Genomic DNA, 16,459 nt, shown 5'->3' with positions numbered 1-16,459 from the left:
TCAAAAAAAAAAAAAAAAAAAAAAAAGAAGGGAAGTTAAGAGTATACAGGAACTTTATGGTTTATATTCATGACTTTTCTGGGAGTCTGAAATTTTTCAAAATGAAAGGATCTTTCAAAATAATTTTCTACCTCCACTGTGAGTATTCTCACATTTCTACTTTTTCTGTTGTCCTACTAAGTATCTCCTTTTTAAAATATTAATCATAACTTCATATAACTCCAAAAACATATCTTTTAATTGCCAAACAAAGGGAACGAGGGGAAAATAAAATGCAGGCAGTGGGGTATCCAGTTATCTAAAGTAAAACATCACCAAGAAACCCTTTGAGCTTTGTCACTTTGGTGAAACACTAAAACCAGCAATACCAGGCTGTACCTATTAAAAGAAATTTTATGTATCCAAAAATGGATGCCCGTCTTACCTATGTAGGGATAAATTTTCATTAGTCCTCTTTTTCCAGAGCAAAAATGTTTTTTTCTGTTTACTGTATCCTGCATAGCTATTGTCGTACCTAGAAATAGTGTTGGTCATGATATATTTCCCTTGTAATTGAGTATACATTTCACTCTGCTGTCTTTTAAAATACTTAGTGTAAAAAACGTGTATCTGGGCTGTGTGCAGTGGTTCATGCCTATAATCCTAGCACTTTGGGAGGCCAAGGCAGGAGGATTACTTGAGGCCAGGAGCTCAAGACCATCCTGGACAACATAGCCAGACCCTGTCTCAACAAAAAAATTAAAAAAGTAACCAGACATGGTAGTGCATGCCTGTAATCTTAGCCACTGGAAAGGCTGAGGTGAGAGGATCGCTTGAGCCCAGGAGTTAGAGTTTGCAGCGAGCTATGATTGAGCCATTGCACTCCAGCCTGGGTGACACAGCAAGACCTTGTCTTGTAAATAAATAAATAAATAAATAAATAAATATCTGTCCTTCAGCTTTTGCAAGAATATGTTACTTTGTCACTGTGTGTTCTTTTCAAATTATTCAAATTCTGCATTTTTAGCAGTTTGTGCATGATGTATTACATCTTTAAGATTTAATGCTTAAATGCTTAATCCATGAAAATAAAAGTTCTAAAATTTTGGTGTATCACTACATTCTGTTATTATAATGTAAGATTTTATATCTTTTTTCAGCAAGAGAACTTTAGCTATGTTTAAATGGCAAACTTCTATAAAGTTTAAAATAAGGTAATTTTATTCTATATAAAATGCTTTTTTGAACATCACTTATTCATTCACTTTTTAATTGTTTACGAAGCACCTTTCTGGGAGAGGTGTATAGGAGTGATCAAATTATATGATTTCCATGCCTTCATGGAGCTTACATTTTATTATATGTGAAAACAACATAAAGTTATTATGAAATTCACAGCTGCTGCATTTTTAAAGGGAGCTGCTTTGTATATTTGAAAATCATTTGAGCATGTACTGAGCAATTCATAGCTTACTTAGAGAATAACATTTTGTCTACTAAATTTTTTAGAATCTTAGAGACTTCCTCCTGTCCTGCCAGCCCTGTTTTCATTATGAAATATTTACTAGCCTCTGTAACACACGGAGATATGCATCATTGATGGGCTTTGGCTTTTATTGCTTACCCTATCGGAACAATTAGTTCATATTGAAAGGCCTGCTTTCTACCAGAACAAGCTTGTTCTTCAACTTAAGACATTTGCCTTTTGTTACAGATGTTGGCTGAACAGGCGTCAGATCGATGGGTCTTTGAATAGAACTCCCACCGGGTTCTATGACCGAGTGTGGCAGATCCTGGAGCGCACGCCCAATGGCATCATTGTCGCTGGGAAGCATTTGCCTCAGGTAAAGCCCCACCATGTTCACGTAAAGAAAGGGGATTCCGCAAAGGATAGTGAATCCTTTCCTCCTGCCCTGCAAATAACTTTTCTCCTTTTCAGCATTCTAAGAGTTTTTTCAAAGAAGGGATGAAATACTAGAAAATAAGTCTAATCAATTGGATTGAAAATTGTTTTCCCCAATCTGAGTTACTTTTATTTTTCAAATTTAGTGTCCCTGTAGGCAGAAAAGGCTCACTTTACCAAATGGATATATTGCTGAAAGTTGTATTTAATAAAAAAAGTTATTGGTATTGTCATATTTTAGATATTTTGAGGATATTCCCTTTTAAAAAACCACGTGGCCAAACCTCTTGCTGAGCAAGCTGTCCTTCCTTTGTTTACTTACCAGCTTAGAGTTTCCTATATTGGCTTTACTTCAAGCGTGGGTATCCCTTCACTACCCCAAGTGGTGGTGGGTCAGTGCTGGGGGGCCTCACAAACAGTAAAGCATGCATTGGAAAGACAGAACCAGAGCAGACCTAAGAAACAGTGGGGCCTAGTAGTGTTGTGGATGAGGAAATCACCACTTAGGAATTGTGTTGGATGTGAAAAATGCAGTAACTTTTTAGGTCATTGGACAGATAATCACTTATTTTATTCCAAATATACCTTACCTGTGGTCCAAGTGAGTTAGTGCCCTCTCCTTCTGATGGTTTCCCATGTGATATACACTGGCCTGCTTCTTTGATATGATTATTTAATCCTGGCATCTAAGTCATTCTACTTATACACAAAAGAGAAGGATTAGCCTTTTGGAAATAGAGTACTGTAATTGTTTTTAGTATTGAAATCTCAACCAAATAAATTTTGATGTAGCTCTTTATACAAATAAAGTATTCTCAAAGGCACAGACCCACACTCATTTTGCTTGTGTCTACATAAGAGTGTCTCTGGAAGGACCCATAGGAAATTGGTAGTATTCTCTTCTTAGTCTTTGGTAAAAGGAACTGTGTGACTGGGAGGACCATGTGGGCTCTTCCCTGGAACCCTTTTAAACCTTTCAAAGTTTGAATGCTGTGAATATATTACTTTCTCAAAAAAATGCGTAAAAATTTTTAAAAAGTATTCTTTATACTGTTCACAGACTGCAAGTAGTTTCATTTGACTGTCACTGCAGGGCCCAACCCTCTCCTGGGTGCCCTATGATTACTGTTCAGGAGCAGCACCATCTCTTGAGAGCAGAGAGCAGCGCCTCGTTGCTGGAGTTCGAACCCTCTGGCAAGGCCTTCTCTCTGCCTACCTGGGCAGTGCATGCTCACAATCACTTGTTAGCTTCTTTCTCAGCCCCCACTAATACTTACCAGATTTTCATTTAATTATCTGGCAGCCTGGGCCACTTAACATGTAGTATCCTTGTTTTGCTAATATCCTCTCTTTGCTAAAAATAACAATAATGACAATAAATATATGTTAAGTATTTTTATGCACCAAGCACTTTTCTAAGTGCTCATTTAATCCATTAGACAATCTTTTGAGGCAGATGCTTTGTTATTAGTATTCCAGTTTGACAGAAGAGGACACTGAAACACAGCTAAATGATTTTCTTAAGGTCACACATGTAGTAAGTAGCTGCCCCAGGGCGTGACCCCTGGCAGTGTAGCTGCTGAGCCTTTTCTCTTCTGTGCTACATTACTTACCCTAAGTCCTTTCAGAAGAGTAGGAAATAAGGCAAGCTTGGTATCTCTTCTCTAGTTGCACAGTAGCTAGGTTGACTTTTTAAATGAGATCTATTAAGAAGAAATTAATGTGAAACCAAGAAAGGGTCTTCCTTTCCTTCTGTAACCCCATTAAGCCCGTTGCTAGAGATCTAGCCAGTTATAACTATATTTAGCAATGGGACTTTGTTTTCCCCAAGTTAGGTACTACCTGTAAACATTAATAATACGTTGGATAATATTGACTATGAAATACAATAGTTAGTTGTATTGAATATCTGTTGAATATAGGACTAAAGCATTATTATACCAAGCTGAACAATTTTGCTGTCACTTGATTGAAAGAGAACATTGGGTCCCATTTTGAGTGGTAAGTAGATAAACATGGTTCTGAACCTGATTGAGTTCACTGTAAATTATCATTGAGGTGAAAACAAGTATGTCTCATCATCTCTGCCTCTCTGGTAATGATCTAGTGACCCCATCTGCTTTCCACCATACAAGCCTAATGTTCAGAGCCTTCCCTTCCATCCTCTGAGGAATATTCCCCATGCCCAGATTTGGATTTGAATTTTAGTTTATTTTCTGCTTTCATTTGGATTGTTAAAAATGAATGGAAAACTACACAATGTTCTTGTTTTAAATGAAAGATAAAGGGCAGAGTAGAGGAAACTCTTTTAGCTTCGCTTTTTTCCTGTTTCCTTCCCAGTTCTGCACATAATATTGTTTTTGCTTGTTTATATGCATTTTTACGCTGCCAGCTCAGAAAGGAACTACCACAGAAATGATGTAAATTCAATAGCAGGTGACTTCCGTGCGGAAGCCTGACAGCAAGCATAACTTCTCGTGTAAATTCTGAAAGCAATATGTACACTATTTGTTGTCTCAGTGTTTGGCTATTCCTTTTGTGTATTGAAGTGGTCTTCTAATATAGTCCTTTTTCTCAAAAACATTAATACAGTGAAGGTAACTAGTAAAAATGGAAGGTTTATCTCATCACAGTAGTCAGCTGGTTGGCTTTAGTAGTTTGACATATATAAAATCCAGTTGTGTAGCTGAAAATGCTCCCCAAGGTTTTATAAAAACTGAAAACTATTAATGATTAGAAAATGAAAGTCTTCTGTTAAATGAGAACCAGAGCATAACAGTTCAGCATGTTAATGTGGAGTTATTTTTTTCAGCAACCAACCCTGTCAGATATGACCATGTATGAGATGAATTTCTCTCTCCTTGTTGAAGACATGTTGGGAAATATTGACCAGCCACAGTACAGACAGATCGTTGTAGAGGTGAGTAGTAAGAAATGAAGATTGCTGAAGAAATGCCTTCTCTCTGCTCCCTGAAAACTAGTATAAGGGAAACTGCCTATGAGACCCAGAATCCTATTCTTTCCAGAACGCTGATGTCTCCTATGAGACGCAGAACCCTATTCTTTCCGGAACCCTGATCTCTCCTAGCCCAGTCCTCAAGAAGATGGCCACCCCTGACCCAAGGCAAGGCACACGAGCAATTCAGACACCTCAGGCTCTTCCAGGAAGGGAGAACTGACCCCTGTTTTTCAGCCACACACTCACCCCTCAGCATCAAGTGTATCAGCAACATCATAAAAGTACAGGAAGTGACCTTTTTCTATCCACTTTGTTTTCTTTTTTTTTTTTCTATTCACAGAAATAATGCACAACTATTGTAGAAAGTTTCAGCGGTTTAGAAAATTATAGAAAATAGCATAAAAGTTTACCCCACACTCACTAGCAAGAGATTATTGCTGTTAATATTTTGAGGGACATCTTTCTAGACATCTCTATATGAAGAGAAGACATGTCATTGCATGCTGTATCTCTGCCCTGTATAAAGTTACATGTAAAATTAACAGAACACATGTGCCCTTTTTTCATGTTAAACATCACCCCAAATACATAGAGAAGCCACCAGTTGATGGGTTAATATTTAGCTCATCCGCAGTTTGTCTCTTTCCCCAGGAATGTATCCCTCCGACTTTTGTGTTTCTCAAGGATAGATAATATGTCTTATTGCTACAGAAGCTCTGTGTGACCGCCAACCTGGACATGGCACCTCCTAAAATCTAGCATGTCTGGAGCTGCAGTCAGAGCTGAGTAGATTCAGCCTCCTCTTTGATGTCCCAGGATGTGGAACAGTATCAGCCAATCATTTTCACAGCATGAGGCAGAATGGATTGGGAAAGGATGGGGTTATGAGACGGGTGAATGCTTTCCATGTCTAGTACCCAGCATCTGGGACATACAGTGGACATAGAGATCCTTCTTGTTGACCACAGTGAGGTCATTCCCTCTGCAGAAGACATTTTCCTTTAGACCTACAGCAAAACTTTGTATTCTTATGGCTAAAGCCCTGCCCTAAGGTTTCCCTGGATTTTACTGTGTTTCCTTTGGTTCTTTCAGTTTCTGTTTTGGAAGCAGCTAGATAAAATACAGTCAGTAAGAATCCCAAATTGGGAATTATGAGGCGTGTTTCCTGTTCAGTGTACAAATTAGGAGCCATAAACATCATCAGAGAGCCTTTACCAATTATTGCATATGTAGATACTATTTTTGTTTATAGGAATTTGGCATCTAAAATGAACATTACCACTTAGGATGGGTGTATGTGATGGCCAAGCAATAGGGTGATTCATTAAACTAAGATAGTTTATACAGACGAAATAGAACCCTTGTCACAGGGGTCACAGTTAAATGTATTTTTTTAAAACGTGGCCATCCCTTGAGAAACTACTGTGGCATCACAGACTTATACTCACTTGGCCCTGGGCTCCAGGTCATTTGATCCTGAACCTAGGTCCAGAGTCTCCACTGAACACACCTGGCTTCTCTGGCTTTGGTCTCTGACCGTTCTCTCCACAGACAATGTTTTGGTGTCTTGCCAACAAGGATTGACACCCAAAGGCCCAGAAAGAGTTCAGACACTTTGGGTGAATAGGGTATCATGTATTATGTACACGATGGGTTAGGAAAGTCATTTTTCTAAGTTAATGGTTTTATTTAACTGACTAAAAAACATATCTAGGGATACACACAATGAAAAATAAAAGGTGCACTTTTCAAACAGAACTTAATGCGGATAACTTGCAAAATTAGGAAGCTTCCTTCCATAGGTGATCCTTGAGCCTCTCATCATACAGAACACCCTTTGGATCACCCATCCTTCTGATGAAAGAGTGAAACATGTCACTGTTATGGTTCATATAACTTTCAGTGTCTGTCTCTCCTAGTTACTTATGGTTGTATCCATTGTACTGGAAAGAAACCCTGAGCTAGAATTTCAAGACAAAGTAGATCTAGACAGACTGGTCAAAGAAGCATTTAATGAATTTCAAAAAGATCAGAGTCGGCTAAAGGAAATTGAAAAACAAGTAAGTAAACAGCATTTGTTGTTGTTGTTGTTGTTGTTTGTAGAATTTTTTCATTGTCTCAATTCTTTAAAATATCCCTAATGTATTTTCATTTACTTTATAAAACAGATTCACAGGTGCAAAATAGGATACTTGAGGGGCAGTCTGCCTTTTTTGAGGAATTAATGTTACTTTTTAGTTAATTACTAGTCAATTCAGTTGTGAATTTCTGACAAAAAAGAAATCTAGAAAGAGATAAATTTCCTTTATATATGGTTAGCGTAAAAAAGTTTTATCAGAGAGGAAGCATAGACTCCAGAAGGCTATAAAATTAAATTCTGGGGACAATAAGAATGCAGTGACAGGCTACGTTGCTGCTGTGTACTGCCTAATATAGGCCCTTCCAGGTTCTCTGTTTAATATTTTATGTTCAACTGTAAAGAGGTTCTCTAAATAAATAAAAATTATCAATGAGGGAGAGAATACTGAAAATGCCTTTGTTTTACATGCACCTCAGGAAAATGAAAGAAAAGCTCAGGAATCTCATATTTTCCATAGGGAAATCTTTATGTGAATTTATTTTTCCCCCTAAGATGACACTGATTTTACCTGTCAACTCTTTACAAACAGAAGATCAAATGCCTTGCTTACTGTTTTCCTTTGTAGGATGACATGACTTCCTTTTACAACACTCCTCCCCTGGGAAAAAGAGGAACATGCAGCTATTTGACAAAGGCGGTGATGAATCTGCTGCTGGAAGGAGAAGTCAAGCCAAACAATGATGATCCGTGTCTCATTAGCTAGTGGGGAAGGTGTAGGAAGCTCTGTTCAGACACATGTTCTGAAGTATGTTGTGTTTTGTGTTCAAGCTTAATCAAGGCAGCCATTAATGTACAATCTGAGCATGCTGGGGAGGTGATTGCCACATCCTTGGCAGCTTTGTGGACCTCTTGCGTGTCATAGCCAATTTAATGGTAATGGTAAATGCTTTTAATCAAATATGAAAAAGTTCTCATGATTATGCCAGCTACAATAGTAATCCTCACTGAGTGATAAAAATAGTTTATGAATTGAAAATTTGCCACTACATGTTTTATGATCAAGTAGTTCATCAAAAGGAATCTTTGCTCTTTGGACTGAATTATTACCATACTGCCATTAAAATAAATTTGCCAACTAGTAATGCATACTGGAAATCAAAAGATATTGAAAGAGTGGTGAACTTCTCTTAGTGGTATTGTCATGCTAAAAGTGTTAACATACATCATAAAAGCAAAGTCAGCCAGCTGATATTTGGTTCTCAAAAACTGCATTATTAATAATATTTTAGTATACAGAGATATTCTACAATTTTTACATTGTAAAGATGACTATGGTTTTGTATTTGCTAAATATAGGGGTTGGACTAAAATATAATAAATCTATACCTTATCAAACATTTTCTTTGAGCTCCTGCTAAAAATAGGACATGTCTATGATTGTTCAGAAATATGTTAAATTTAGGCTCGGCACGGTAGCTCACACCTGAAATCCCAGCACTTTGGGAGGCTGAGGCAGGTGGATCACTTGAGGTCAGGAGTTCGAGACCAGCCTGGCCAACATGGTCAAAACGCTGTCTCTACTAAAAATACAAAAATTAGCCAGGCATGGTGGTGCATGCCTTTAAACCCAGCTACTGAGGGGGCTGAGGCATGAGAATTGCTTGAACCAGGAGATGGAGGTTGCAGTGAGCTGAAATTGTGCCACTGCACACCAGTCTGGGTGACAGAGCAGGACTAAATCTCAAAAAAAGAAAAAGAAAAAGAAATATGTTAAATTTAAGGACTGTTAACCTACTTTGTACTAGTAAAAACAACATTAAGAGTCATTAAATTTTATTTCTGAATTAATGAACGTATCTGGACACATTCTTTGTTCCTAGGTTCACAAGATTGAGCTTAAAGCTCCTGAGTGTTTTCATTTAATTGATTTAGAGGTAAAATAGAAGAGAATCTATGGTACCTACCATTATACACATTTAGTTGCCGAGTTTACTTAAACTTTAATAAAAGTAGAAAGTAGATTAAACATTTAAATTTTATTTATTTCTTTCCTAAATAGAAAAAAAAAAAGGTCCATGAGTTTGAGCCCTTGCCCCAAACAAAGTTGTTTTTCTGATCAGTCTTAACTGGTGTTTCACCTGAGAAGATAGATTTGCCACATAACAAAATGCAGCTTATTTGTAGAGTTTTGAAAGGATGTAAGAAAGAATGAGTGGCTTCAGTATCGAGTCAATTGATATCAAATGAATGGATATCAGTATCGAGTCAATTGATATCAAATGAATGGATGCGTGAGCACATGGAAAAATCTGCTGTCAGTCACATTTCTCACAACATTGCGGTATAGTGCTGAGATTTTGCATAAGAAATTGTATGGATGTTAGTTGGCAAAATTGAGATGAATGAGACACAGTTGGACCCTAATGAACTAAGGGGGGGGATATGAAAAAGAATAGAATTAAACTACCTGACTCAATGTGTTAAGGGAGTTTATGAAAAGATACTCATAAAGGGTGAAGCTAATTTGTAAAACTTACACCTGAAAAAAACTTAAGCATGAAGCCCATGGAGAGGGAATTGAGAACTGACACTTCATAACTGGGGAAACTGGAAATTAAAGAAAGGAAAGACTTAAAATTTTTGTTTGCCAAAATTTGTAGGAAAGGAAACTGTGTTGTAGTTTTAAGAATCTTTTTAAAAAATCTGATTAGCAGAGCAAAGTTACCAGAAAACTGTTATCCTAGTTGAAATCAAACATTATTTGCAAATGTGTTTTCTGAGTGATAGCTTCCTGCTTAAATGTTACATATGCAAAATTCTGAAGTTTTCCTGTGCTACTACTGAAAGCATTCAGAATCTGTGACATGTATTGACTTTGTGCTTTGATATTCAAAATTTATTGTTCTGAAAGTTATATTAGAATCAGTAAATCTTGATGTTCACCTTTACAAAAGCCAATGCCTGTTTTCTAATTAGAAAAGCAAAAAATAATAAGAATTAGAACACAGAACTCATATGAAATTTAGAAGTTTCATTTGGTCTACAGAGCCCAAATGCTTTAACAACTGCACTAGAGACTGACAGAAAATATTAGCACATTTATTTAGGCATGACAAGATTTAAATCTGATTTAAAGCCTCCTCTATCACAATGGCAGATTCACTGCAGAAGTTTATTGTACAAGCAACGTCTGTTGGAAACTCTTGACTGAGTATCAAATTCAACTACATTTTCAGAGCATCATTTTAAGAAACAGGGTGTTTTCTAGATTTTCTGCCATGTTATTTAAGCCTGAAAACATCATATTTCAATTTTTAAAAATCAAAATGGGGAAACAACCAATAACAAAAACCACATGATTATCTCAATAGACACAGAAAAGGCCTTCGATAAAATTCAACACCTCTTCATGCTAAAAACTCTAGATAAACTACGTATTGATAGAATATATTCAAAAAAGTAAGAACCATTTATGACAAACCCACAGCCAAAATCATAGTGAATGGGCAAAAGCTGGAAGCATTCCCATTGAAAACTGGCACTAGAAAAGGATACCACCTCTCACCACTCCTATTCAACATAATGGAAGTTCTGGCCAGGGCAATCAGGCAAGAGAAAGAAATAAAGGGTATTCAGATAGGAGGAGAGGAAGTCAGACTGTGTCTGTTTGCAGATGACATGAGCCTGTATCTAGAAAACCTCATCGTCATCTCAGTCTAAAAGCTTCTTAAGCTGATAAGCAATTTCAACAAAGTCTCAGGATACAAAATCAATGTGCAAAAATCACAAGCATTCCTATATGCCAACAATAGACAAGTAGAGGGCCAAATCATTGAATGAAGTCCCATTCACAATTGCTACGAAGAGAATAAAATACCTAGGAATACAGCTAACAAGGGGGAGTGAAGGACCTCTTCAAGGAGAACTACAAACCACTGCTCAAGGAAATAAGAGAGGACACAAACAAATGGAAAAATATTCCATGCTCATGGATAGGAAGAATCAATAATGTGAAAATGGCCATACTGCCCAAAGTAAGTTATAGATTCAATGCTATTCCCATTAAACTATCATTGACATTCTCCATAAAATCAGAAAAAATGTACTTTAAAATTCATATGGAACCAAAAAAGAGCACATATAGCCAAGACAATTCTAAGCAAAAAGAACAAAACTGGAGGCATCACACTACCTGACTTCAAACTATACTACAAGGCTACAGTAAGCAAAACAGTATGGTCCTGGTACACATAGACCAATGGAACAGAGTAGAGGTCTCAGAAATAAGACTGCACATCTACAACCATCTGATCTTCAACAAATCTGACAAAAACAAGCAATGGGGAAATGATTCCCTGTTTAATAAATGGTGCTGGGGAAACTGGCTAGCCATATGCAGAAAATTGAAATTGGACCTCTTCATTTAAATCAAGATGGATTAAAGACTTAAATGTAAAACCCAAAACTATAACAATTCTAGAAGAAAATCTAAGCAGTGCCATACAGGACATAAGCATGGGCAAAGATTTCATGATGAAAACATGAGAAGCAATTGCAGCAAAAGCAGAAAGTGACAAATGGGATCTCATTAAACTAAAGAGCTGCTGCACAGCAAAAGAAACAATCATCTCACACCAGTCAGAATGACGATTATTAAAAAGTCGAGAAAAAACAGATACTGGTGAGATTATCAAGAAAAGGGAACCCTTATACACTGTTGGTGGGAGTGTAAATTAGTTCAGCCATTGTGGAAGACAATGTGATTCCTCAAAGACCTAGAACCAGAAATACCATTTGACCCAGCAATCCCATTACTGGGTATATACCCAAAGAAATATAAATCATTCTATTATACATGTACACCTATATTCATTACAGTGCTATTCGCAATAGCAAAGACATGGAATCAACCAAATGCCCATCAACGATAGACTGGATAAAGAAAATGTGGTACATATACACTATGGAATACTGTGCAGCCATAAAAAGGAACAAGATCATGTCCTTTGCAGGGACATGGATGGAGCTGGAAGCCATCATCCTCAGCAAACTAACACAGGAACAGAAAACCAAATACTGCATGTTCTCACTTATAAGTAGGAGCTGAACAATGAGAACACATGGACACAGGGAGGGGAACATCACATACTGGGGCCTATCGGGGTTGGGGAGGAGGGAGAGTGTCAGGATAAATAGCTAAGGCGTGTGGTGCTTAATACCTGGGTGATGGGTTGATAGGTGCAGCAAATCACCGTGGCACACGTTTACCTATATAACAAGCCTGCAGTTCCTGCACTTGTATCCCAGAATTTAAATTATTTTAAAAATCGGAATGTGGGATCAGCTTGATGTCATCTTCAATATGTTATAAGCTTGTGGTGCCTTAATCACACCAAATAGCATTTATTGAACAGCTGAATACATTTAGCTTTTCACCAAAACTCTTAAACAGTAAATTCAGGGCCAGGTGTGGTGGCTCACATCTGTAGTTCCAGCCACTCAGGAGGCTGAGGCAGGAGGATTGCTTTAGTCCAGGAGTTGGAGGCTGTAGTGAGCTAGGGTCACACCATTGCACTCTAACCTTGGTGAAAGAGCAAGACTCTTGTCTCTTAAAAAAAAAAAAAAAAGTGATTCAGATACTTTAAGCCTTTGTGAGCATGTATATTAAATAGATGGCATATGAAAGTGCATATTCACACTTCACAATGTGGAAACAGTTATAGCAGCACAGAAAGACCACATTTAAATCAAGAACAGGTTGGAAGTAGCATGTAGCAGTATGCAGCCGTATAATAAAAGTCCCTCATCTCAGAAACTAAAAACATGAGTGAAAAATGAGGCAGAATGTACCAGCAAAACCATACTGGCAGCATTCAAACAAAGGAAGTGGGTAGTACAGCCTCACACCATAAACTCTGAAAAGCAGCAGTGGACAAAAGACCTACTAGAATTAGAATTTGACTCCTATACTCTGGCTTCCTAGAAGCTGTGCATGGGCAAGGACAAGATCAGTTCATTTGTGAAAAATCAAATGCACCTAGGGGAAAAGTCAGAAAGTGTTTCTCCAAGGTGGAAGCTCCTCCCCCACCACACATACCATCATCCGGCATCATATAGCAGGGCTACTGCCAGCCCACGCTCAGCCCTGTGTGTGAGTGAGTGGCATCTTTGTACAGAGAAAGGTCCTTTCTCTGAGCATATGCAACCCCACACCAGGACACATGGCTCAGAGTAAACTCATTTCAGCCCCCAGCTGCATTCTCACTGGCTCCCTTGTGCAGTGCACCGACCTCATGACTGTCTCAGTCCTGCTCCCCAAGGAAGGGAAAGCTGTCGGGAGTGGCATTCTGACTGTCTGGAAGGGAGGCAGATGAGGAGCAAGGCTCCCCAGAACTCACTATCTCCAATGGCAGGTGATCCGGAAGCTGGTCCTGACCTGGCTTTTGTTACCTAAGAGGGTGGAGCTTACGAGGAGTGGTGATTCGAGTTGACTGTCCCCTCTTCTTATTTTTTTCTGTAATGTTTAAAACTGGATAGAATTTATTCTGCCTAGTCTAGGGCATATCCTGTTTCCCAGGACAGCATCTTCAGTGTGGGTGTTTCTGCCAAACAGGGTAAACTTTTTCACTTGTGACAGAAATGCTTAGTCTCAGGGATAAATCCCACCTCCTTTGATCACATCTCTCTGGAAGTTTCTTCTCCTCTCCTCCTAGCCAGGGAAGAAAAGTGGGGGAAACAGATGGCTTTGGAGCTTTCCTCCTCATGGGAGTAGGGAACTTAGGTCAGGGCTGTCCGTCAGTCCCTTTCCCCTCTGCTCGGTTGGTTCTTGTGCTGGTACTTTTTCTCTTTGAGTTCTCTGTTTTCTGACGATTGCGTATTCCTGACTTGTGTCTATATTGTCTAAAAGGAAGGGACTCAGCTGGAAGCAGCTGGGAGAAGACCAAAGAGTTCAGGGTGGGTGGGAGAGTTTCAAAGACCACCCACACTGTGACTGTGGACCCACAAGGCTGCTGTGCAGCCATGAGAAAGATGCAAAGAAACTGTCCATTAACTATTTATTTGTTTTTTGTAGAGACAGGGTCTCACTATGTTGCCCAGACTGGTCTCTTACTCCTGGCCTCAGGCGGTCTGCCCACCTTGGCCTCCTAAAGTGCTGGGATTAGGTGTGAACCACCATACCCAGCCTTATGCCTGTAAACAATGTAAATAATACTACAGAAAAAAAAGGACAGATATAGAACCCATTCTGAAAGAAAATTTAGGAAATAGAACATCCTCCACATCAAATGCCCGATAGTCTAAAAGAAATTGAAGAGAAAAGGGATCAATGAAAAAAGAAGTCAAAGACAAAATAAGACACCACAATAAAATAGAAAGAAAACTTAGAGCTAAGGAAATGAGTTTCATAAGTTAGAAATAGCAAAGAACAAAATACATACAGCTAAAAATTGAGTTGCCAACACACAGAACCCTTGAGATAATTCAGTCAAGTGCTTATTGAGCATCATCTATATGCACCTGACATTGTTCTGGCACAGGGTTAAAAAAAAAATCCCTGTCCCTGTGGAGCTATGTTCTCACTGGGGTGAGGACACAGGTGGCATGTACTGATGATAAATGCTGTGGAGGAAAATAAGGCAGGATAAGGAGGAAAGAGTGACATAGGTTATTAAGTTTCCTGGAGTTGTGGGAAGGCCTCTGATAAGGGGATATTTGATCAGATGGAAAAAAAAAGAGATGGGGGGTAGACAAGGTTGATACAACATAAACAAAACTGGTAGGTAGAGAAGCATACAAGATTGGCACAGAAAAAATTCAAATAAATGATGTTTTCCCTAAATAAAGAACTAAATCTGCAGATCAGGGAACACATCATATTTCAGAAAAATTTAATACGGAATGAGCAACATTGAAACATATCTTGGGATAATTTCTTGGAAAAGTTTATGCCAAAAAAAGTCATCGATCACTCAATTTCTCCACATCAGTTCAATGTTGTACAATGTGGCCTGAGATTTTTTTCCCCAAACACTTTAAAGGCAAATCAAGAATTCTTAAAATATGCAAGGACTCAGGAATCATAACACCTGCAAACCTCTCTTGAAAATAATATTTGATGAAATCCAATCAACCAAGAGAATCAGTGTGAAGAGTACAGTAACCAAGAAGACACAAAACATAAGAAGTAGTTATGGGCTGGGCACAGTGGCTCATACCTGTAATCTCAGCACTTTGGGAGTCCGAGGCAGGCGGACCACTTGAGTCCAGGAGTTCAAGACCAGCCTGGGCAACATGGCGAAACTCCGTCTCTACAAAATAAACATTTAAAAATTAGCTAGGTGTGGTGGTGCGTACCTGTAGTCCCAACTACCAGGGAGGCTGAGGTAGGAGGATTTCCTGAGCCCAGGAGTTCAAGGCTGCAGGGGGCCGTGATAGCACCACTACACTCCAGCCTGGGCCGCAGAGTGAGACCCTGTCTCAAAAAAAACAAAAACAACAACAACAACAAAAACTATATGACTCCATCAAAATTTAAAATTAATGAGATTTACAGCTACAGCAAAGAATGTAAGAATGAAAGACAAGCTTCACAATTTAAAATATTATAACTAATGGGCTGGATCAAAAATCCTAGAGCTTGTTGACAACTCAGTAGGGGCTGAGTGAGCGGCCAGTGTAAGTGAGCTAATTTCCTTGTCCTTCACAGCAGGAAGTCAATATTCACTTCTTTTTTTAAAGTTAATCAAAATATTAGAAGTTTTTAAAGTTTATCCTTTAAAATACAAAAGTGGCCAGGTGGAGTGATATGCGCCTGTAGTCCTAACTACTTGAGAGGCAGAGGTGGGAGGATCACTTGAGCCCAGGAGGAGTTCAAGACCAGCCTGGGCAACACAGCAAGACTCTGCCTCTAAAACAAATAAAAATAAAAATTTTAAGTAATTTTTAATTACCAGAAGGGTGGCAGGGGTGAGAATGCATCAGAAAATTGACCATATAGCTCAGGATAAAAAAATAGAGAAATGACAGTCTCCAGATCTAATACAACTGGGATTCTCCACTTTAATATCAGACGGCGCTGAAATAAAGGTAAAAAAAAAAAAAATAGTGTGCATCTGTAACAAGAATGTAAGTGGCCTAAATCTCTATACAACACAAAACAGCATTCTGGCAGAAACTGCTAGCTGTCCACCAAAGCCTATTCTCCCCTTACATGTCCCAAAATTACAGATAAGCACATGGCCGTTCAGATACACCTGGCATTTGCTTGGGACTTCAACGGAAAGTGAACAGAGGTGAGTGCCAGCCCATGCCTGGCCCATAAACCTTCGTGCCTGCCCTCTGTGCTTGTCCCCTTCCCTGTAGGTTGGAATGACAATGACCAAAGTGATGGCATTGGAGATGGCCACATGGCTTCAGCCCAGCTTCCTAACTGTGAGGCTGTCTCTGTTTTCTCCACACCCACTCTGCCTACAAGATCAGCTCTCATTGACAATTGAGCCAGGGTTCTATCAGAAGGCAGAAAATTTATCCCACTTAT

The 16,459-nt window shown here is 38.7% G+C and overlaps 1 protein-coding gene across 1 annotated transcript in view; it reads left to right on the top strand.

Annotated features, from left to right (window-relative positions):
* The window catches only part of PHKB (phosphorylase kinase, beta), a 243,942-nt gene extending 235,614 nt beyond the window's left edge, over positions 1-8,328 (top strand). The window contains 4 exon segments of the mRNA XM_011952602.1: positions 1,650-1,823; positions 4,695-4,802; positions 6,761-6,901; positions 7,547-8,328. Coding sequence (XP_011807992.1) covers positions 1,650-1,823; positions 4,695-4,802; positions 6,761-6,901; positions 7,547-7,684 — 561 coding nt within the window. The 3' untranslated portion in view covers positions 7,685-8,328.
* Positions 8,329-16,459: the final 8,131 nt, after the last annotated feature.

The sequence above is a fragment of the Colobus angolensis genome, unplaced genomic scaffold (genome assembly GCF_000951035.1).
Source record: "Colobus angolensis palliatus isolate OR3802 unplaced genomic scaffold, Cang.pa_1.0 Scaffold343, whole genome shotgun sequence".
NCBI classification, from domain to species: Eukaryota; Metazoa; Chordata; class Mammalia; order Primates; family Cercopithecidae; genus Colobus; species Colobus angolensis.
Note: the sequence above shows the minus strand (reverse complement) of the source record. Positions and strands in the feature narration are given on the sequence as shown.